Source organism: Dendrobates tinctorius, unplaced genomic scaffold (genome assembly GCF_039654945.1).
Source record: "Dendrobates tinctorius isolate UK_male_01 unplaced genomic scaffold, ASM3965494v1 ptg000129l, whole genome shotgun sequence".
Taxonomy (NCBI): Eukaryota; Metazoa; Chordata; class Amphibia; order Anura; family Dendrobatidae; genus Dendrobates; species Dendrobates tinctorius.
In genome coordinates, this window is record NW_027361797.1 from 10,608,713 (window position 1) to 10,631,262 (window position 22,550).

The 22,550-nt window shown below is 47.0% G+C and overlaps 1 protein-coding gene across 3 annotated transcripts in view; it reads left to right on the forward strand.

Moving 5' to 3' along the window:
- Positions 1–22,550, forward strand: part of METTL22 (methyltransferase 22, Kin17 lysine) — a 316,617-nt gene that overhangs the window by 30,882 nt on the left and 263,185 nt on the right. For all 3 annotated transcript variants that reach the window (XM_073542802.1, XM_073542803.1, XM_073542804.1), the window contains exon 2: positions 1,613–1,772. In XM_073542802.1, the coding sequence (XP_073398903.1) occupies positions 1,613–1,772 (160 nt within the window). The remainder of the gene's footprint in view (positions 1–1,612; positions 1,773–22,550) is intronic.

Genomic DNA, 22,550 nt, shown 5'->3' on the forward strand with positions numbered 1-22,550 from the left:
CACTTTATGTACATGCTCAGTAGTGACCAGTGCTGTGGAGTCGTAGTGGAGATGAATCTGTGCTGCACTTTATGTACATGCTCAGTAGTGACCGGTGCTGGGGAGTCGTAGTGGAGATGAATCTGTGCTGCACTTTATGTACATGCTCAGTAGTGACCGGCGCTGTGAAGTCGGGAGTCATGGAGTCTGAGTTTGTGTCGGGAGTCAGAGAAATTGAGGGGTCGAAGGTTTAACAAGAAGCTATACTGTCCTGTTACTAGCATAGGGTTATCAATAATACACAAATTGCCAAAGGCCTATAAAGATCCCTGTTAAAGACCCTAAATTAAAACTGAACTTTTATTTAAAGGAAGTCTGTCACCCCATTTTTGGCCTCACGAGTGTGATGTGCTTTTAAATAGTGTGTCCATTCTGCTGTTACATTAAAGGGAATCTGTCACCCCATTTTAGCCCTATCAGCTGCAGCCACCGCCATCAGGGGCTTATCTACAGCATTTTGTAATGCTGTAGATAAGCCCCCGATGAAAGATAAGAAAAACAAATTAGATTATACTCACCGGAGGGGGCGGTCCGGTCTGATGGGCGGCAGAAGTAAGGAGGAGAACGGCATCGTATGAAGATGGGAGGCACCAGACCGCGACACCCACCGCCCCCGGTGAGTGTAATCTAACTTGTTTTTCTTATCTTTCATCGGGGGTTACATTGGGGGCTTATCTACAGCATTACAAAAGTTGATATTGATAATTTCACTACCTGTGCATTGATTTTTAGTAAACATCTGGTAAACGAGTAATTTAATAGCTATTTCCACTTAGTAGTTGCTACTACGACTATATCATATCTGTGGATCTATGAATCCTGATCGTCTGTCAATCGGTGACTTGATTTATCTTTATCTCTTAGCGTCTGCTATGCAATAACCATAATATATCACCATCGTACAATTGGATCTGCTATTATTGCTCTCATAAAGTGCTGTTCTCTTCACTTGGTCCTATCTCAGATACCATAGAGGACATTTTGACCCTTATGTTATGGATCTATATTGTGCACTGATCACTACAATGGTTCATGCTCGTTAAGTCATCAGCCTAATGGGGAGGCTAATGGCTGCTGACTCTTAACTAACATGAACTAGTGTAGTGATCAGTGCACAATATATCACATGCAGATGGAACTTTTCTTTGCTTCTCTCACTGAATGAAGCTTCTGAGACCCCATTTGGCATGTGAAAACCCCTTGTGCATACTGTCACTATTTGGCTGCATTTGCAGTGTGAGCGGGCGCTGCAAATAACGCCAAATCGTGACAGTGTGCACATTGCACGCTCTCAAGATTCGTTGCATCAGTCACATAGAGGGAAGGGGTTTTCGGGCTGAAAATACGGTAATCTCCTACAGATAAGCATTTGTTTGATCTTTCATACAACCGTGTACTGGAATAAATCTCGGACACTAGTCTTTCTTCATGCCCTAAAATGCGGTGGCATTAGCAATGATTTAGGGTCTCGGTTCCCTAAGAAAATAAAGGTACCCTCAGTCTCCTGCGTTCTGCTGCCACAGATCCTCCTAGAATTGTCATGTCATTTCTTATTTTCTATTTATCTTTTTAGCCATCAAATGAAACCCAGGAACAAAACCATGCGGATCAAGAGCAGCAGGCAGACATGGAAGCGATTACTTTCTCAAAAGACACGGTCTTATCAGACATCCATATCCGGATCCAGCACAAAAGGCAGCTCATGGTCAGACTGAACGCGGTCGGACAGCCAGGTACGAGGTGTGATGAAGCTGGCGCTCGTGTATTTATCTGGCATGTAGTGAATATTTCGGATACAGTGGCGTGGCTGTAATATCTCATTTGCTCGTCAATAGTGCCTGCGAGGACCGCGTCACGTCACATTGGCAATATATACCCAGCAGATGGGAAATGTGGAGACTGTCTGCAGTATGGCCATCTTTGCTGGTCTTGTTAGCGTTTTTATGATTTATCTAGGTGGACACATTACTGATGCAGTCTCCATTGACTTGATTTGCATCATACACAGTTCAACCCCTTTTTCCTTTCATTATGTGCATCCCTTAAAGGATTTGCATAATTATAGACATTAGGTGAAGTGTTATGAAAGAGTCACCGTAGGAGGCAGACACAAAAATAGAAGCTACGTCCAGAAAACCAGAGAAGTTGGCAACTATCAGATTGCAGACCCCTGAACCTATCAACACAACTAGCAGTAGCCGTGGGGGGTTCCTACGGTGCCCTAGACCCCTCGATCACAGCCGGAGAGCTAAGTAGCCTAAAGACAGAAAAGGAAATCTAAACTGCCCCAGAGCAGACCCCAAAGTAAAAGAGAAAGATAGGCTGAGCAAACGATGGGGCCCAAGCTAACTAAACAGGACAGGAAAGGAAGGTTGCTGTCTGTAATCTGCCAAAACCCTATCAAAGACATAAGCCAACAAGCTGATATGGAAAAAGACCCTGAAGCAGCTAGGCTTCAAAAACTATATCAGCACTCAGGTATTTTCAGAAGACAGAGCTAAAGGAATTCAGCTCACCCCAGCAGGGAATGGCAGAAATCCAGAAAAACAAAGCAAAACAAAGTCAAAGCACAAATGCAAAAAGCAGAGCAGAAAACTTAGCTTTAGAAGAGCAGGAATTCAGACTGGTCTCCAAGGATCCCACAGAGAAATCACCCGCAGGGCAGAAGGGCGTTGGCAGCCTTATATCCAGTCAGTAACTCAACTCAGCCAGTCATCATCATTAGGCTCAGGTGCTTGATAATCAGGCTCACTACCTTTCTTTACCAGAAGAGGGAGTTCATCGGGCTTCAGTGGTGAAGGGGAAAATGAACTCACAACAGTGAAGTGTATCGGCATATATTATTTACACAATGCTATAGAAAAACTGGTACAGAAAGTAGTTTTGTGCCTTGAAATTGTGAGATATTCTCCTCTTTGTGTGTCTTATTGCCCATAGGGATAACCTAACACTATGAAGTGTATTTTTAACTATTAGCTCCCATACGCCTTCAGATCCGGTAGTTCCTCTTATGGAGCACCTTGTGATGTGGATTCTCTAGACCAGTGTTCCCCCAACTCCTGTCCTCAAGAGCCACCAACAGATCATGTTCTCAGGATTTGCCTAGTGTTACCTGGATGATAATTCCAACACCTGTACAATATTAAGGAAATCCTGTCCTCTGTCCTGGCCGGGGGGGATCCTGTTACCTTGGACCCATACCAGCCCCTCTCCTCTATTAATCTCCTCTGTTTTGGCCCTGTGACAGTCACTGGCAAAGTACTGGAGGGGAGCTATGTTTCATTAAGGGTGTTAGTTTCAATGATAATCTGCTGGAGGTCTCTGCAACCCCATCCTGAATGAAGCGACTGTGCGTGGCCTTCACTCCAAATTTTTGTCTACAGGATAGGGAATGATTTGCTGGGGGCTACAGTGATCAAAATCTTTTCCTCTTCCCCACGGATAGGTGATGACTTGTTTTTTGGGGAATAATCCTATAAGCACCGAGAGACCAAATGCAATATTCTGTGATAACTGTGTAACATTCATTATTTAAAACATTAATGTAGTAGCTGTCCCCAGGCGGCTTGGTGTGGCTTCTGCACCAGGCTATGATTTATTTCCTTTTTGTCCATAATCTATGTGATGCATAAAGTGAATGCGTTCCCATAAATAAAGGAAGCCGGCTCTGTGCATAGCACATCACTACAAGGTCATTACCGTGCGTGGAACGCGTTGCCTAGAGTTGTCATGGCAGGATGCCTTTTATGTCTGGTTACAGAACAGAAGCCTCTAATAACCCACAGCTAGAAGTTTTGAAGTTGAACATTGGGAACATTTCTATGAAGAGTGCCTGAGTTTTTCTTTCATTCAGCATTGCCTTTGCGTTTTTGTTTCCTATGTGCTGTATTTAGAGGGATTCTTGTAGAGTACACAAATTATAATTTCTTGTTAGATTCTATTACAATTCAGTCTTGAAACCTCTACACGACTGGGCAATTTTTGTAATCTATTTATTTTGCCTCTTATTTTTTATTACTTTTTTCCAAGACTCTTTATTTAAAAAGTGTAAAAAAAAAATAGTCTATATTTTACTTATAAATGTCCTTATTAACCCCTTCCTGACATCCGACGTACTATCCCGTCCACGGTACCCGGGCCCGTATGACCGTGGACGGGATAGTACGTCTACCGCGATCAGTGGCGCCCACGTGGTGAGCGCCGCTGATCGCGGCCGGGTGTCAGCTGATTATCACAGCTGACACCCGGCACAATGTGTCAGGGGCGGTCACGGACCGCCCCCAACACGTTAACCCCTTGTACACCGCAATCAAACATGATCGCGGTGTACCGGGAGTTAAAGGGAAGTATCGGCAGGGAGGGGGCTCCCTCCGTGCTTCCCTGAGCCCCCCACGGCAGCGCAATGTGCAGCGCTGCTGCGGGGGGCTCCTTTCCTCCAGACCCCCGAATCCAAGATGGCGACGGGGGCCTTCGGGGGCCTGAGGAAGCTGGCTTCCTCAGTGCCTGCAAAGAGCAGGCATGAGGAAGCCTTTTGCAGTGCCTGTGTCAGATCGCTGATCTGTCACAGTGATCTGTGATGTGACAGATCAGTGATCCGTCACAGGACAGAGATGTCCCACCTGGGACTATTTAATAAAGTAAAAAAAAAAATAAAAAAAAGTGTTAAAATAATTAAAAAAAAATCGCCAAATAAATTAGAAAAAAAAAAAAAATATTCCCCCAATAAATCCATTTTTTGGAAATAATAAAAAAAAAAAAAAAAAAAAAAAAGTACACATATTAGGTATCGCCGCGTACGTAATGACCCGCCCTATAAAACTATCGCATTAGTTAACCCCTTTAGCGAACCCCTTAAAAAATAAAAATAAAAAACGAAGCAAAAAATAATGATTTATTATCATACCGCCAAACAAAAAGTGTAATAACGCGTGATCAAAAAGACGCATATAAATATCCATGGTACCGCTGAAAACGTCATCTTGTCCCGCAAAAAACGAGCCGCCACACAGCATCATCAGCGAAAAAATAAAAAGGTTATAGCTCGCAGAATAAAGCGATGCAAAAATAATTATTTTTTATATAAAATAGTTTTCATTGCATAAAACCGACAAAAACATAAAAAAAAACCTAAATGAGGTATCGCTGTAACCGTACTGACCCGAATAATAAAACCGCTTTATCAATTTTACCGCACGCGGAACGGTGTAAACGCACCCCCCCAAAAGAAATTCATGAAACGCTGGTTTTTGTTCATTCTGCGTCCCAAAAATAGGAATAAAAAGCGATCAAAAAATGTCACGTGCCCGAAAATGGTACCAATAAAAACGTCAACTCGTCCCGCAAAAAATAAGACCTCACATGACTCGGTGGGTCAAAATACGGAAAAATTATAGCTCTCAATATGTGGTGATGCAAAAACTATTTTACAATAAAAAGCGTCTTTTAGCGTGCGACAGCCGCCAAACATAAAAACCGCCATAAATAGTAAATCAAACCCCCCAATATCACCCCCTTAGGTAGGGAAAAATAATAAAATTAAAAAAAAAGTATTTATCTCCATTTTCCCGTTAGGGTAAGGCTGTGTGCACACGCTGCGGATTAGGTGCGGATCTATCCGCACAGATTTTGTAAAATCCGCAGGTGAAACCGCAGGTCAAAAGACCTGCGGTTTTACCTGCGGATTGCTCTGCGGTTTTGTCCTGCGGTTTTTCATCTCCTCAATAGAGGAGATGGCAAACCGCAGGAGAATCCGCAGAAAGAATTGACATGTCAATTCTTTCAGCGGATTGGAAACCGCAGATAATCCGCGTGGAAAATTCCGCACCGTCTGCACTGCAGTTTTTGATTCCCATAGGGAATCATGGTACTGTACACCGCAGCAGAAACTGCTGCGGGTCCGCAGCAGCCAAAATCGCTGCGGAACCGCAGCAAAATCCGCAGCGTGTGCCCACAGCCTTAGGGTTAGGGCTAGGGCTAGGGTTAGGGCTAGGGTTAGGGCTAGGGTTAGGGCTCAGATTAGGGTTAGGGGTGTGTTGGGGTTAGGGTTGGAGTTATAATTGGGGGTTTCCACTGTTTGGGCACATCAGGGGCTCTCCAAATGCAACATGGCGTCTGATCTCAATTCCAGCCAATTCTGAGTTGAAAAAGTCAAATGGTGCTCCTTCCCTTCCAAGCTCTGCCATGCGCCCAAACAGTGTTTTACCCCCACATGTAGGGTATCAGCCTACTCAGGACAAATTACAAAACAATTTTTGGGGTCCAATTTCTCCTGTTACCCTTAGGAAAATAAAAAATTGGGGGCAAAAATATCATTTTTGTGGAAAAAAATGATTTTTTTATTTTCACGTCCGAGTGTTATAAACTTCTGTGAAGCACTTGGGGGTTCAAAGTGCTCACCACACATCTAGATAAGTTCCGTGGGGGGTCTAGTGTCCAAAATGGGGTCACTTGTGGGGAGTTTCAATAGTTTAGGTACATCAGGGGCTCTCCAAACGCACATGACACCCGCAGACCATTCCATCAAAGTCTGCATTCCAAAACGTCACTGCTTCCCTTCCGAGCCCCGACGTGTGTCCATACAGTAGTTTTCTCCCACATATGGGGTGTCAGCGTACTCAGGCCAAATTGGACAACAACTTTTGGGGGGCCAATTTCTCCTGTTACCCTTGGGAAAATGAAAAAATTGGGGACTAATTGATCATGTTTCTGGAAAAAATACGATTTTTTTATTTTCATGCCCTGGCATTATAAACTTCCGTGAAGCCCTTGGGGGTTCAAAGTGCTCACCTCACATCTAGATAAGTTCCTTAGTGGGTCTAGTTTTCAAAATGGGGTCATTTGTGGGGGGTTTCCACTGTTTAGGTACATTAGGGGCTCTCCAAAGGCAACTTGACACCCGCAGACCATTCCATCAAAGTCTGCATTCCAAAACGTCACTACTTCCCTTCCGAGCCCCGACGTGTGCCCATACAGTAGTTTTCTCCCACATATGGGGTATCAGCATACTCAGGACAAATTGGACAACAACTTTTGGGGTCCAATTTCTCCTGGTACCCTTGGGAAAATAAAAAAATGGTGACTAAAAGATCATGTTTGTGGAAAAAATACGAATTTTTTATTTTCACGCCCGGGCGTTATAAACTTCTGTGAAGCACTGGGGGGTTCAAAGTGCTCACCACACATCTAGATAAGTTCATTGGGGGGTCTAGTTTACAAAATGGTGTCATTTGTGGGGGGTTTCCACTGTTTAGGTACTTTAGGGGCTCTCCAAAGGCAACATGACACCCGCAGACCATTCCATCAAAGTCTGCATTCCAAAACGTCACTACTTCCCTTCCGAGCCCCGACATGTGCCCATACAGTAGTTTTCTCACACATATGGGGTATCAGCATACTCAGGACAAATTGGACAACAACTTTTGGGGTCCAATTTCTCCTGTTACCCTTGGGAAAATAAAAAAATGGTGACTAAAAGATCATGTTTGTGGAAAAAATACGAATTATTTATTTTCACGCCCGGGCATTATAAACTTCTGTGAAGCACTGGGGGGGTCAAAGTGCACACCACACATCTAGATAAGTTCCTTAGGGGGTCTAGTTTCCAAAATGGTGTCATTTGTGGGGGGTTTCCACTGTTTTGATACATCAGGAGTTTTCCAAACGCGACATGGTGTCCGATCTCAATTCCAGCCAAAAACGTCAAATGGCGCTGCTTCCCTTCCGAGCTCTGCCATGCGCCCAAATAGTGGTTTACCCCCACATGTGGGGTATCAGCGTACTCAGAACAAATTGCACAATAACTTTTAGGGTCCTGTTACCCTTGGAAATATAAGAATTGAAGGTGAAAAGATCATTTTTGTGGAAAAAATATGATTTTTTAATTGTATGGCTTTATGTTATAAACTTCTGTGAAGCCCATGGGGGTTCAAAGTTCTCACCACACATCTAGATAAGTTCCTTAGGGGGTCTAATTTCCAAAATGGTGTCATTTGTGGGGGATTTCCACTGTTTTGGTACATCAGGGGTTTTCCAAACGCGACATGGTGTCCGATCTCAATTCCAGCCAAAAACGTCAAATGGCGCTGCTTCCCTTCCGAGCTCTGCCATGCGCCCAAATAGTGGTTTACCCCCACATGTGGGGTATCAGCGTACTCAGGACAAATTGCACAATAACTTTTAGGGTCCTGTTACCCTTGGAAAAATAAGAATTGAGGGTGAAAAGATCATTTTTGTGGAAAAAATATGATTTTTTAATTGTATGGCTTTATGTTATAAACTTCTGTGAAGCCCATGGGGGTTCAAAGTTCTCACCACACATCTAGATAAGTTCCTTAGGGGGTCTAGTTTCCAAAATGGTGTAATTTGTGGGGGGTTTCCACTGTTTTGGTACATCAGGGGTTTTCCAAACGCGACATGGTGTCCGATCTCAATTCCAGCCAAAAACGTCAAATGGCACTGCTTCCCTTCCGAGCTCTGCCATGCGCCCAAATAGTGGTTTACCCCCACATGTGGGGTATCAGCGTACTCAGGACAAATTGCACAATAACTTTTAGGGTCCTGTTACACTTGGGAAAATAAAAATTGGGGTGAAAAGATCATTTTTGTGGAAAAAATATGATTTTTTAATTGTACCGCTGTACGTTATAAACTTCTGTAAAGCCCTTGTGGGTTCAAAGTTCTCACCACATATCTAGATAAGTTCCTTGGGGGGTCTAGTTTCCAAAATGGGGTCACTTGTACGGGGTTTCCACTGTTTAGGTACATCAGGGACTCTCCAAACGTGACATGGCGTCCAATCTGAATTCCAGCCAATTTTGCATTGAAAAAGTCAAACGGCGCTCCTTCCATTCTGAGCTCTGCCATGCACCGAAACAGTGGTTCCCCCCCACATATCAGGTATCTGCGTACTCAGGACAAATTGCACAATAACTTTTGCAGTCCAATTTCTCCTGTTACCCTTGGTAGAATAAAAAAAATTGAACCTGAAGTATTTTTTTTATGAAAAAAAGTTAGATGTTCATTTTTTTTTTAATATTCAAAAAAATTCCTGTGACGCACCTAAAGGGTTAATAAACTTCTTGAATGTGGTTTTGAGCACTTTAAGCGGTGCAGTTTTTAGAATGGTGTCACTTTTGGGTATTTTCTATCATATAGACCCCTCAAAGCAGGGCTGTGGAGTCGGAGTCGTGGAGTCGGAGTCGGTGCTCATTTTGGTGGAGTCGGAGTTGGAGTCGGTATAAAATGGACCGACTCCGACTCCTAAAATATATAATAAATTGGGTACAGTAATTCAATGCAGGATGTGCTGAATATTTTTTCATAGGAGTTTGGGAAAGTTATGAATTGTCCTATAAATGGCTGTTATATTCCTGATCTAAGGCTACATTCACACACAGCGTTTTTCCTGTGTTTTTTGAGGATACGTTTTTCAGCTGCAAAAGCTGATCATCTTTTTCAAAAACTGCATCACCTGAAAGGTTTTTGATCTCATAGATAATGTTTTCAATAGCAAAAGCAGATTAGAAATCTGCTCTATCTATCCATTTATCCATATCTGTCTATCCATATCGTATCTGTACCAAAAAGAATGAAAACCGGGTAGTACACCAATATATATTCTGTTCTATCTAAATATCTTGATTATTGGATCATAAAAATGATTAAATGTCTGAGGTTCACATTGTACTACAATACATTTTTCACTTAAATATAAGCAATATATGTGGGAGTCGGAGTCGGAGTTGGAGTCGGTGTAAGGGAAATTGAGGAGTCGGAGTCGGAGTCGCAGGTTTGGCTTACCGACTCCACAGCCCTGCCTCAAAGTGGCTTCAAATGTGATGTGGTCCTAAAAATAAAATGGTGTTGTAAAAATGAGAAATCGCTGGTCAACTTTTAACCCTTATAACTTCCTAACAAAAAACATTTTTGGTTCCAAAATTGTGCTGATGTAAAGTAAACATGTGGGAAATGTTAGATATCAAGTTTTTTGTGTGCCGTATCTCTGTGATTTAAGGGCATAAAAATTCAAAGTTGGAAAATTGCGAAATTTTCAAAATTTTCGCCAAATTTCCGTTTTTCTCACAAATAAACACAAGTTATTTGAATGAAATTTTACCACTAACATGAAGTACAATATGTCACGAGAAAACAATGTCAGAATCACCGGGATCCATGGAAGCGTTCCAGAGTTATGACCTCATAAAGGTACAGTGGTCAGAATTGTAAAAATTGGCCCGGTCATGAACGTGCAAACCACCCTTGGGGGTGAAGGGGTTAACAGGGGAAAATGGGGTGTAATTCTATATTTTCAGTTCTCATTAGGAGACTTGAGTGGGGTTATTGTCTAGTTACCTGTTCTGTATACAGTATTGTAGTACACAGACAAAATTATGTTCTGGACTAGGATGCCCAGCCACAAGCTGGCAGCCCACGGGCCATCCCCGGTCACTGAGAGTCAGTGCACATATAAACCTACAATCATGCCATTTACATGTCAGTGATTCACAGAGGCATTTAAACAGTTGAACAGTGGGAATATGAGCAATCTGTGGTCGCTGCTGTTATAGAAATCTGGTGTCTCCTTGGTATGATGCAGGCTCAGCCCCTGATCCCGCTCCATACATATTACTTCACTTGTCAGTAATGGGTTAAGTGCTAGTCTTTGACACCATGAGTCCAAGTTGATCGGGATTTTGTGCACTGGTTTCGTTCCTAGACGGTGAATAGACAAGTGGTCTACATCAGTGGTCCCCAACCTTTTTTGCACCAGGGACCGGCTTGAACCAAGACCATTCTTCCATGGCCCGGCAGGGCGGGGATGGAGGTGTGACAGGGGCGGGGCTTTGGTCATAAGGGGGCGTGGCTATGGACGCGGTTGTAGTTTAGCAGTGCATATTTATCATTTAATTATAACAATTTTAATGTGACTCAACTCACCATAGGTTTTGAATGAGTGGGAGCACCTGGCTTGTTTCTCTGTTTCAGTGGGAGCACTGGGCTACTTCTACTGATGACCGTCACTGCTAATGATGATTGGAACCTACAAGGAAATGGAGCATTGAGCACTTAAGAACAATTGTACTGGAGTACTGTACATGCTGATTATTTTCTAATCATCAGAAAATGTATGTGTGGTTCCCCCCGTCCAGCTCTGTGTGGCTCCCCCTGTTGTATGCATGGCTCCCCTGTCCCATCCTGTATACATGGCTCTGCTCCCACTCTCCCATCCTGTATACATGGCTCCCCTGTCCCATCCTGTATGCATGGCTCTGCTCCCACTCTTCTATCCTGTATACATGGCTCCCCTGTCCCATCCTGTATGCATGGCTCCGCTCCCACTCTCCCGGCCTCCCTTGTATATATGGCTCCACTCCCACTCTCCCTCCCTTGTATATATGGCTCTGCTCCCACTCTCCCTCCCTTGTATATATGGCTCCGCTCCCACTCTCCCTCCCTTGTATATATGGCTCGGCTTCCACTCTCCCTCCCTTGTATATATGGCTCCGCTCCCACTCTCCCTCCCTTGTATATATGGCTCGGCTTCCACTCTCCCTCCCTTGTATATATGGCTCCGCTCCCACTCTCCCTTGTATATATGGCTCTGCTCCCACTCTCCCTCCCTTGTATATATGGCTCCACTCTCTCTCCCTTATATATATGGCTCCGCTCTCTCTCCCTTATATATATGGCTCCGCTCCCACTCTCCCTCCCCTGTATATATGGCTCCGCTCCCACTCTCCCTCCCCTGTATATACGGCTCCGCTCCCACTTTCCCTCCCCTGTATATACGGCTCCGCTCCCACTTTCCCTCCCCTGTATATATGGCTCCGCTCCCACTCTCCCTCCCCTGTATATATGGCTCCGCTCCCACTCTCCCTCCCCTGTATATATGGCTCCGCTCCCATTCTCCCTCCCCTGTATATACGGCTCCGCTCCCACTCTCCCTCCCCTGTATATATGGCTCCGCTCCCACTCTCCCTCCCCTGTATATACGGCTCCGCTCCCACTCTCCCTCCCCTGTATATATGGCTCCGCTCCCACTCTCCCTCCCCTGTATATATGGCTCCGCTCCCATTCTCCCTCCCCTGTGTATATGGCTCCGCTCCCATTCTCCCTCCCTTATGGCTCCGCTCGGCTCCCCCATCCTCCCCATCATACTTACCCTCACGTCGCTGAACTTCATTCCTGTCGCTGCACGTCCCTGCATCTCGCGGCGCTTCAGCTTCTTCCTGTGCGGAGCGGTCACGTGATACCGCTCATTAAGGTCCATGAATATGGACGCCACGCCTATGGGAGATGAGTGGCGTCCATATTCATGACCTTAAATGAGCGGTAGCACGTGACCGCTCAGCGCTGGATGAAGCCGCCGCGGGATGAAGCCGCCGCGGGATGCAGGGTGAGTATCAGCTGCTGCACCGCCCCCCGGCTCCCCTTGTGTCCGCGGACCGGCAAGGGCACTGCAACGGCCCGGTGCTGGGCCGCGGACCGGCGGTTGGGGACCCCTGGTCTACATTACCCCTTAGGCTGCTTTTACACTTACCGTGTTTTTGCGGGCCATTTTGTGGCCCCAATAGCTTTATATGCGGCCACAAAATCGGGCCGCAATAACACGGTAAGTCTAAAAGCAGCCCAAGTTACAGAGAAATCAGGAAAAGATAAGCGAATACATTCGGCACTATCGTTACTCGCACGAATAGTGCGGTATTCGTTACTCGGCGAGTAATTAGCTATTCATTTCGGTATATTCGAGTGACCTGCCCAGCATGTTTGACGCTTTATTTGCAGTCAGTGAACATGCTGGGCTTGCTTGCCAATCACAGTAATGCTGGAGCCAGCCTTGCTGAAACCGATAGCTAAGGGTTGCACCCCAAGCTGTGAGTTTTGCGTGGCTGGTTATAAAAAATACAGAGGATCCCAAGATATATATATATATATATATATATTGTAGGGATGTGACTCGCTCAGGTGCAGCGGGAGACAATCATGAGGCAGGTTCTTCCCAAAGTTCATGAGGTTTATTTGCTCCATAAACCATAAATCAGCGTATCACCAAAATAGCCTCTATCTTAGGCACAAAAGATCATAAACATCCGTGGCTTCAGACTCGGACCGAGAGTCTCAGCACATGCTGGGAGGTGTAGTCCTCCCCATATACAACTAATATACATAGGCCAGGGCAATGTCCAGAGCAGCGCTCTATCTGCAGCTGCAGACACAGGAAGGCTTCTCCTTCCTTGGAACACAGACCACTCTCTGTAGTGTCCCACCTGGACACATGGAAGTCTGTCCACACTCTGACAGACTCCCTCCACTCTCTCTCACATGTGCCAAACACCTCAATTACATAGCCCTGTAACCACACCCAAAGGGGATCACATGGCTATGACATTACCAAAGGTTGTATAGACACACAGGCTTCCCTGACACAGTGTAACAGAAAGATCAGCAGTACCTCTGCTGATCAATACACCCTGGAGCCTGCATCCCAAGGCCACCCACCTTGAGACCCACAATGGTCATTTAGGACCCTGCTCCTGTTACCACACTGAATGTGCCTGTACACCCGTCCTGGGACACCCACACAGCGCCCCCTAGCCGACACAGTGGTAACTACACCACATACCTCCCCCCTCTGTTCAAACTTGTGGGGTTGAACACATGACATCACCCAGGTATCTTGAGACCTGGCACCCATGTCACCTTGCCCTACAAGTCGAGAGGACCATCTCCGTCTGTTTCGGTAGTCAAACTGCCTCATATTCACGTTAGGCCTCCCCCGCCCCCAGCGGTCAGTATCTCGGCCTTGGGCTTTGGCCTTCCCGTCAACGTCCGTCAGTGTGATCAGACACTCTTTAGTCTCCACCTGTTTGCAGTGCGCTCCGTCACCCGACCTTTCTCTCACCGGCCGGCTCTCCCAGTTCACACTGTCATGAGTCCCACGTCCAGCTGGGCCAACTGGCTGGTCTGAGTCTGACCCTCTGTCACTATGTCCACCACCGGGTCTCGTGCCTATGTTACTACGATTAGAACGGCCACTTGCGGACTCTCGACGTTCTTGCCTTCGACTACCTGTCCTTTCATTCCTTGGAGGATCCCTTCGGGTCCTTACACCTTGGGTTGGAGGTGGACGCCACCTGACATTCTCTATCTGCTCATTCATCTGCAGTCGATCCTGTCTTAGCTGCTCAATCTCCTTCAGGTACGCTACCCGATATTCCAGGAGCATGCGAAGCTTCCCAATGCTTTCCACCGAACCAACCACAATGACAGGAACCATGTCATCTTCAATAACGACTTGGATTTCACCAGCAGGTGGGATCCTCACTCTCTTCACACAGGATCGATTCACCATCTCCTGCATCACCTTTCCAAGTCTGCCAACGACTTTCCCCACCAGATTTCTGGGTACCGGAATTATGTCTTCCACAAAGCCCAGCCGACTTTGTGCTTCCCTTGCAAGCTCCAGACGTCGAGCGGCTTTCCTATTACGCTCCACGAGCATCTGTTTCGTGCGGAGACATTGTAGGTGCATCTCCTTCAGGACAGCCACCCTTCTCTCTGTGTCTTCCGTTTCTGCCAGTATCACCAACTGGTCTGTTTCTGGTGCCCAGCTCACACTATAGGCCTTTACTGCCTTTTTAAAGGTCTCATGCACACCTTCGCTGGCACACGCTTCTCGCACGTCTTCGGGTACCTCCATCACGCACTTGAAGGTCATGGACTTGCTCTCATCCTGGACAGATGGCTCTGGGTTCCCCATGGACACTTCCCTCAAGGTATCTGCCAAGACCGGGTGACTGTCTTGTGCAGCTCTTGGTTCACCATCTTCCTGAGATTTACAGTCTTCAGGACCCTTTTCCAAGATGGGCTTTGGCAGTTCTGCCTTGCTATCAGTCGGGCACGGCCGCTGTACGTCTTCACCCATCCACTTCTTCTGCAGAAGACCTTTTACTACTCCACTGAGTTCTTGCAGAACTTTATCTCGCTCCTCTGCCAGGTAGCGACGCTGATCCTCTCTCCTGAGAATCTCCTGTTGATGCTTCTCTTGGGCCTCTCTGAGCACCTCCATATCTTCCAACAGGGTCTTGTTCATGGTTTTACATGCTGACAGGTGACCTCTGAGCTCAGAGACTTCCTTCTCCAGCTCATCCACTCTGTGCTCAGCTGCTTGCCTTAGGACTCTTTCCCGTTCGACATGTTCTGTTACAGTCTCCTTTATCAGCTGTATCTCATGATCTTGTTCTCTTTTGGCCAGCACGTGTCTCACCACTACCTCTTTAATTATATCATCAAAGGGTACCACTGGGTCAGTCACACCAGTCGAGTGAACCCTCCAGTTACCGTCCAGCACCAATGTGTCTAGTCCAGTAGTCTCATCTCCCAGCCCACCATCTGTCTTATCACGAGACGTCAGGTCCGTCAGTTGGGCAGATGTACTTCTTCCTCTGGTCAGTTCTACCTCTGACCTGTCCATGTCAGGAGCCGTCACTGTTTCAGTGTCTGCTTGCCCCACAGTCGAAGCATCTCCACCGTCCGACCAAACGTCATCAAACAAAAGAAAGTCCCGGCCCCTCTCCCAGGCATAGACTAAGTCCCGTGGTATCCCACTACCTTGGCACTCACCACCTTTGGTCCCCTCAAACACTACTGTGTCTACTGCGTAGTTCACCGTGACCCCGTGTTTACAGCGAACCCTGACGTTTTTCTCGGTCAGAGAGAAAACGAGAGGCGTTCCTGTCAGAGTCACCTGACTCTCTGAGTCCAGCCGACCAAAGGCTCCTTCCCGGTGCAGCATCACTGTACACATCTGTGGCCCATCATTACTACCTGGAAAGGATATTCCACATTCTGAAAAAGACCTGCACATACACTGTGGTACTCCAGACATACCTACTGAGTCACCCAGTGCTGTCACTTCACACTTGGCCACTTTCTGGACCACCACCCCACTTTGGGTTGCCACTCCAATCTGGGTCACCGCCCCCTTTTGGGACTCCACCCCTTTTTGGGTTACCACTCCAATTTGGGTCACCGCCCCCTTTTGGGATTTCCCCATGTCCGTTCTGCAGAACTTCTTATGCCACAGTTCACACAGTACAGTTTGTCTCTCACGATACCACACAAGTCTTTGCTGGCACCACCACAGCTCCTGCTGTCACTGATCACTGGCACCTCCGGCTGCTGTTCACCCACAGCTGCTGATGTCACTGCAGCTCCTGCTGCGCCATCTTCGTGGACCCGCCGATCCACCAGAAGCCGCTTGTCCCCTTCTTAACCCCGCCGGGTTACCGGAAACCGCTTGTCACCCTCAAAGATAAAAACCACAAAAGCGCGCCCATAGGGCCTTACCAGTGCAGGTATAATGGGTTATGAAGCAATGATACAGGGTACTCACCCTTAATAGTTGTGTAAAGCCACAACTACTGTATCCGCTTAGTCACATGCAATAAAGCTGCAGCAGGATGGTGTAGACAGACAGCGTCTGCTACCAATGCTCCCAGGGCAGATCCCTTAAAGAAAACACCAGGTCCCTGTGCTGCGAGACCTTCGTGACCCCACTGAGCCACAGCAAGCACCTTCAGGTTTTGCAGAGGAAAAGAAAAAAAAAAAAAAACACATGCACAGTCTCTCACATGGCCTGTCCATGCACTATTCAGGACGTACCGTCTCCGCCTGAGACCGTGCACCACACAGGGCGCACCGGGTGCTATTCAGGGAGCAGCCCTCCTCCCAGGGTCTCCCAACACACCGGCCTCACCAGGTCCAAGGTCATAGCACGTGTTCCAGGGATCCGATTCCTCTCCCAGAACCTCCCAACACTGACCCTCCAGGACCTTGCTCACTGACCCCTCCAGGAACACAGTCTCTCACTGACCCTGGTCAGTGCAACACAGACTCCTGTCTGTCACCTGTGTCGGCCACACAGGTTCCTGGACGCCTCTTCTCCTCCAGAGGTATCCCACAAATTTTAATACAGTCACTTTCTCTGACCTCGGTCAGTATTACTCACGGTTGTCAGACCGTCTGCTCTCCTGGCTCAGAATCGCCAGCGCTGCCACACGTGCTTCTGGGAATCGCTGCCCGCAGTCTGTCACCAATTGTAGGGATGTGACTCGCTCAGGTGCAGCGGGAGACAATCATGAGGCAGGTTCTTCCCAAAGTTCATGAGGTTTATTTGCTCCATAAACCATAAATCAGCGTATCACCAAAATAGCCTCTATCTTAGGCACAAAAGATCATAAACATCCGTGGCTTCAGACTCGGACCGAGAGTCTCAGCACATGCTGGGAGGTGTAGTCCTCCCCATATACAACTAATATACATAGGCCAGGGCAATGTCCAGAGCAGCGCTCTATCTGCAGCTGCAGACACAGGAAGGCTTCTCCTTCCTTGGAACACAGACCACTCTCTGTAGTGTCCCACCTGGACACATGGAAGTCTGTCCACACTCTGACAGACTCCCTCCACTCTCTCTCACATGTGCCAAACACCTCAATTACATAGCCCTGTAACCACACCCACAGGTGATCACATGGCTATGACATCACCAAAGGTTGTATAGACACACAGGCTTCCCTGACACAGTGTAACAGAAAGATCAGCAGTACCTCTGCTGATCAATACACCCTGGAGCCTGCATCCCAAGGCCACCCACCTTGAGACCCACAATGGTCATTTAGGACCCTGCTCCTGTTACCACACTGAATGTGCCTGTACACCCGTCCTGGGACACCCACACAGCGCCCCCTAGCCGACACAGTGGTAACTACACCACAATATATATATATATATATTATAATTTTTTTTTTTTTTTTTTACAGAGCAGGAGCCGGCTGATGAATACTTCCATCAGCCACTCCTGCTCTCGATGTTATTAGCAGCAGCAGGTGTCGGATCATGGGATCAGTCTCATCACTCCAAGTTACTTTGTTCCAGAAGTTTTGAGGCTTGTCTGTGTGCTGTTTTGCGTATTGTAGGCAAGATACTTTGTGGCATTTGCTCAGTAATGGCTTTCTTCTGGTGATTCCACCGTGCAGCCCATTTTTCTTCAAGTGCCTCCTTATTGTGCATATTGAAACCGCCACACCACTAGTTTTCAAAGAGTCCAGTATTTCAGCTGATGTTATTTGTGGGTTTTTCTTTGCATCCTGAACAATTTTCCTGGCAGTTGTGGGCAAAATGTTTGTTGGTCTATTTGACTGTGGTTTTGTTTTTACAGAGCCCCTGGTTTTCCATTTGTTAATCACAGATTAAATGCTGCTGACTGGCATTATCAATTCCTTGGATATCTTTTTGTATACCTTCCCTGTTTTATACAGATCAACTACCTTTTCCCGTAGATTTGTTGACCATTCTTTTTTTTTCCCCATGACTCACAATCCAGAAACATCAGTGTCTGGATGAAAGATGCAAGAGTCTGTCTGGATCCCAGAAACTCACTCAGCTTTTTAGCACACACACTGATTAGAAGCAAACAGGTCACAGGTGAGGATGTTACCTTTACTAGCCATTGAAGCCCATTTGTGTCAACTTCTGTGCATGTTATCAGGCCAAAATCACCAGGGTATGTGAACTTTTGATCAGGGTGATTTGGATGTTTTGGGTTGTCATTATGATTTTTAAAAGAGAAAGCACAGTAGTTTGACAATAAATGAATTCACCCAACCAATTACCATGAGTGGAGAAAAAGATTTGGTGTTCTCATTCGTATTCTCTGAAAAAAAGACCAAGATAGCAAAAACTCTGGTGGGGGTATGTAAACTTTTGAGCACAACTGTATATGCACTGCTCAGTACCACTCCTGTCCTGTATATAAACACTGCACAGTACCACTCCTGTATATAAACACTGCACAGTACCACTCCTGTCCTGCACAGTACTACTCCTGTCCTGTATATAAACACTGCACAGTACCACGTCTCCTGTCCTGTTGTCGGAGAAGCGACAATAGGCTTTGAGAGGGTCAATATTGGTTTATTATTTTCAACATTCCTATTGGAAAATAAAAATAAACATTGGAAAACCCGTCTAAATGGATTATCCCAAGTAATCCCGTATCCCGAGAACTTTCCAGTCGCTGGGCGTCCGACCGCTGGGACTCCCATGATCCCGAGAACCAGAGCTCTAAAGAGCACCCTGTAAATGTAGCTGTGGTCGATCATGCGCACTGCGGCACCATTCACATGTGGCTGTTCAAATAACTCCTTTAAGAAGAGTGTAGAGGGACACAACAAAGTATTGCAAAATTCACTGATCGGGGGTGGGGGGAGTGCTATAGTATGTGGGCTTTTGGGGTTTGTGTGGCAGGGCTTCTCACCATCATCACACTATCATGTGGCAGTGGTACGGAACCAAGTTTGTCAGCTTGATCTAGGTTGTGACCAAACATCGTGTTGCCCAAGCATAAGCTAGACTGTGTGTGTAGGCTAATGTCACTGCCATGCTACGTGTATGCCTGGTACGTCAACGTCAGCTGCTGGCCTCTGATTGGCCGGCGGTGTGTATTCCAGTGCAGGGACCCAGCACGTCTCTGCGCCGTAACACACTTCAGCTGATTGTGTGTCCTCAGGTGCACATCCAACTGAAGTAGGCACTGGCGTCAGCGTTGGCCCAGTCGCACTTTCTGCCCCAAAAACATTAAGCCCCTTGGTAATGTAGGGGACATGTGATAACTATCACCATTGTGGATGTGGTGTGAGTTGTAGTGATCGGTGCTGCACTGCCACAAATAAAAGCTCAGGATCACTGCTCAGTCAGCTCCAATGCTGGAATGAGTATAGTCATTGATGGAGCAGATTACTAACAGCCAATGCTGTGTATTGGGGGGCTGAAGGCAGCGCTGGACAATGAAGCTCAGAAGTGCCAGCTCTGCTGGTGAGGTTAGAAAAGAAAGCACAGGGATTTGCCCAGTCTGGAGAGCAGCATGAAAACAAAAAGGGGGAATGAAATGAAGTGACACTAAAGAGGAGCGATAGGTACAGACCAAAAACAAAATTTATTGAGGTCATACAAAATTATCTTTAAAACAAATATATAAAAATTGGTTGGTCAACCTCATGCATTGTTGCTAGATAGTAAGCGCGGGTTCTTTCCAGATGGTAAGCACGGCTTCTTTCCAGATGGCAAGCGCAGGTTCTTTCCAGATGGTAAGCACGGGTTCTTTCCAGATTGTAAGCAAATTGTTGCCATGTGGTGTGTGGACTTGAGCCAGGTGGTGTGTGGACTTGAGCCAGGTGGTGTGTGGACTTGAGCCAGGTGGTGTGTGGACTTGAGCCAGGTGGTGTGTGGACTTGAGCCAGGTGGTGTGTGGACTTGAGCCAGTTGGTGTGTGGACTTGAGCCAGTTGGTGTGTGGACTTGAGCCAGGTGGTGAGTGGACTTGAGCCAGGTGGTGTGTGGACTTGAGCCAGGTGGTGTGTGGTCTTGAGCCAGGTGGTGTGTGGTCTTGAGCCAGGTGGTGTGTGGACTTGAGCCAGGTGGTGTGTGGACTTGAGCCAGGTGGTGTGTGGACTTGAGCCAGGTGGTGTGTGGACTTGAGCCAGGTGGTGTGTGGACTTGAGCCAGGTGGTGTGTGGACTTGAGCCAGGTGGTGTGTGGACTTGAGCCAGGTGGTGTGTGGACTTGAGCCAGGTGGTGTGTGGACTTGAGCCAGGTGGTGTGTGGACTTGAGCCAGTTGGTGTGTGGACTTGAGCCAGTTGGTGTGTGGACTTGAGCCAGGTGGTGAGTGGACTTGAGCCAGGTGGTGTGTGGACTTGAGCCAGGTGGTGTGTGGACTTGAGCCAGATGGTGTGTGGACTTGAGCCAGGTGGTGTGTGGACTTGAGCCAGGTGGTGTGTGGACTTGAGCCAGGTGGTGTGTGGACTTGAGCCAGATGGTGTGTGGACTTGAGCCAGGTGGTGTGTGGACTTGAGCCAGGTGGTGTGTGGACTTGAGCCAGGTGGTGTGTGGACTTGAGCCAGGTGGTGTGTGGACTTGAGCCAGGTGGTGTGTGGACTTGAGCCAGTTGGTGTGTGGACTTGAGCCAGGTGGTGAGTGGACTTGAGCCAGGTGGTGAGTGGACTTGAGCCAGGTGGTGTGTGGACTTGAGCCAGGTGGTGTGTGGACTTGAGCCAGGTGGTGTGTGGACTTGAGCCAGGTGGTGTGTGGACTTGAGCCAGGTGGTGTGTGGACTTGAGCCAGGTGGTGTGTGGACTTGAGCCAGGTGGTGTGTGGACTTGAGCCAGGTGGTGTGTGGACTTGAGCCAGGTGGTGTGTGGACTTGAGCCAGGTGGTGTGTGGACTTGAGCCAGGTGGTGTGTGGACTTGAGCCAGGTGGTGTGTGGACTTGAGCCAGGTGGTGTGTGGACATGAGCCAGGTGGTGTGTGGACTTGAGCCAGGTGGTGTGTGGACTTGAGCCAGGTGGTGTGTGGACTTGAGCCAGGTGGTGTGTGGACTTGAGTCAGGTGGTGTGTGGACTTGAGCCAGGTGGTGTGTGGACTTGAGCCAGGTGGTGTGTGGACTTGAGCCAGGTGGTGTGTGGACTTTAGAAAGATGGTAAGGACTTTTTTGCCAGGTGTTAAGGTGATTACTGCCAGATGTTAAGTGGACTGCTGCTTTTTCCTACAGAGAGTGGAGATATAACAAACAATAATGTTAAAGAGCATTTTAGTCACAAAATATTAATTTATCCTCAGGACCTACAGTATATCACAAAAGTGAGTACATCCCTAAGTGTAAATGGCCAAATTGTGCTCAATTAGGCTTTTTTTTTTCTCCCCTGTGTCATGTGGCTCAATAGTATTTCAAGGTTTCTGGTGCGAATGGGGAGCAGAGGTGTTAAATTTGCTGTTATCGCTGTTACACGCTTTCATACTGTTCACTGGAAGTTCAACATGGCACCTCCTGGCAAAGAACTCTTTGAGGATCTGAAAAGAGAATTGTTGCTCTACATGGTGATAGCCTAGGTTATAAGACGACTGCCAATACTGCCAAACTGAGCTGCAGCGTGGTGGCCAGGACCATACAGTGGTTTAACAAGACAGGTAACATTCAAAATTGGCCTCGCCATGGTTAACCAAAGAAGTTGAGTGCACATGCTCAGCATCATATCTAGAGGTTATCTAGAGGTAGTCAGTATGTCGGTGCTCAGGCCATACACTGCATCAAATTTTATTTTAGCTGTCATCCCAGAAAGAAGCCTCTTCTAAAGATGATGCAGAAGAAAGCTTGAAAACACTTTGCTGAAGACATGCAGACATGGATTACTGGAACCAAGTCCTGTGGTCTGAGGAGACCAAAAAAAACTTATTTGGTTCAGATGGATTCAAGTGTGTGTGGCAGAAACCAGGTGAGGAGTGAAGTGTGTCTTGCCTACAGTCAAGCATGGTGGTGGGAGTGTCATGGTTTGGGGCTGCATGAGTGCTGCTGGCTGTGGGGAAGTACAGTTCATTGAGAGAACCATGAATTCCAACATGTACTGTGAGATAGTAAGATCTCACTTTGGAAGCTGGGCCACAGGGCAATATTCCAACGT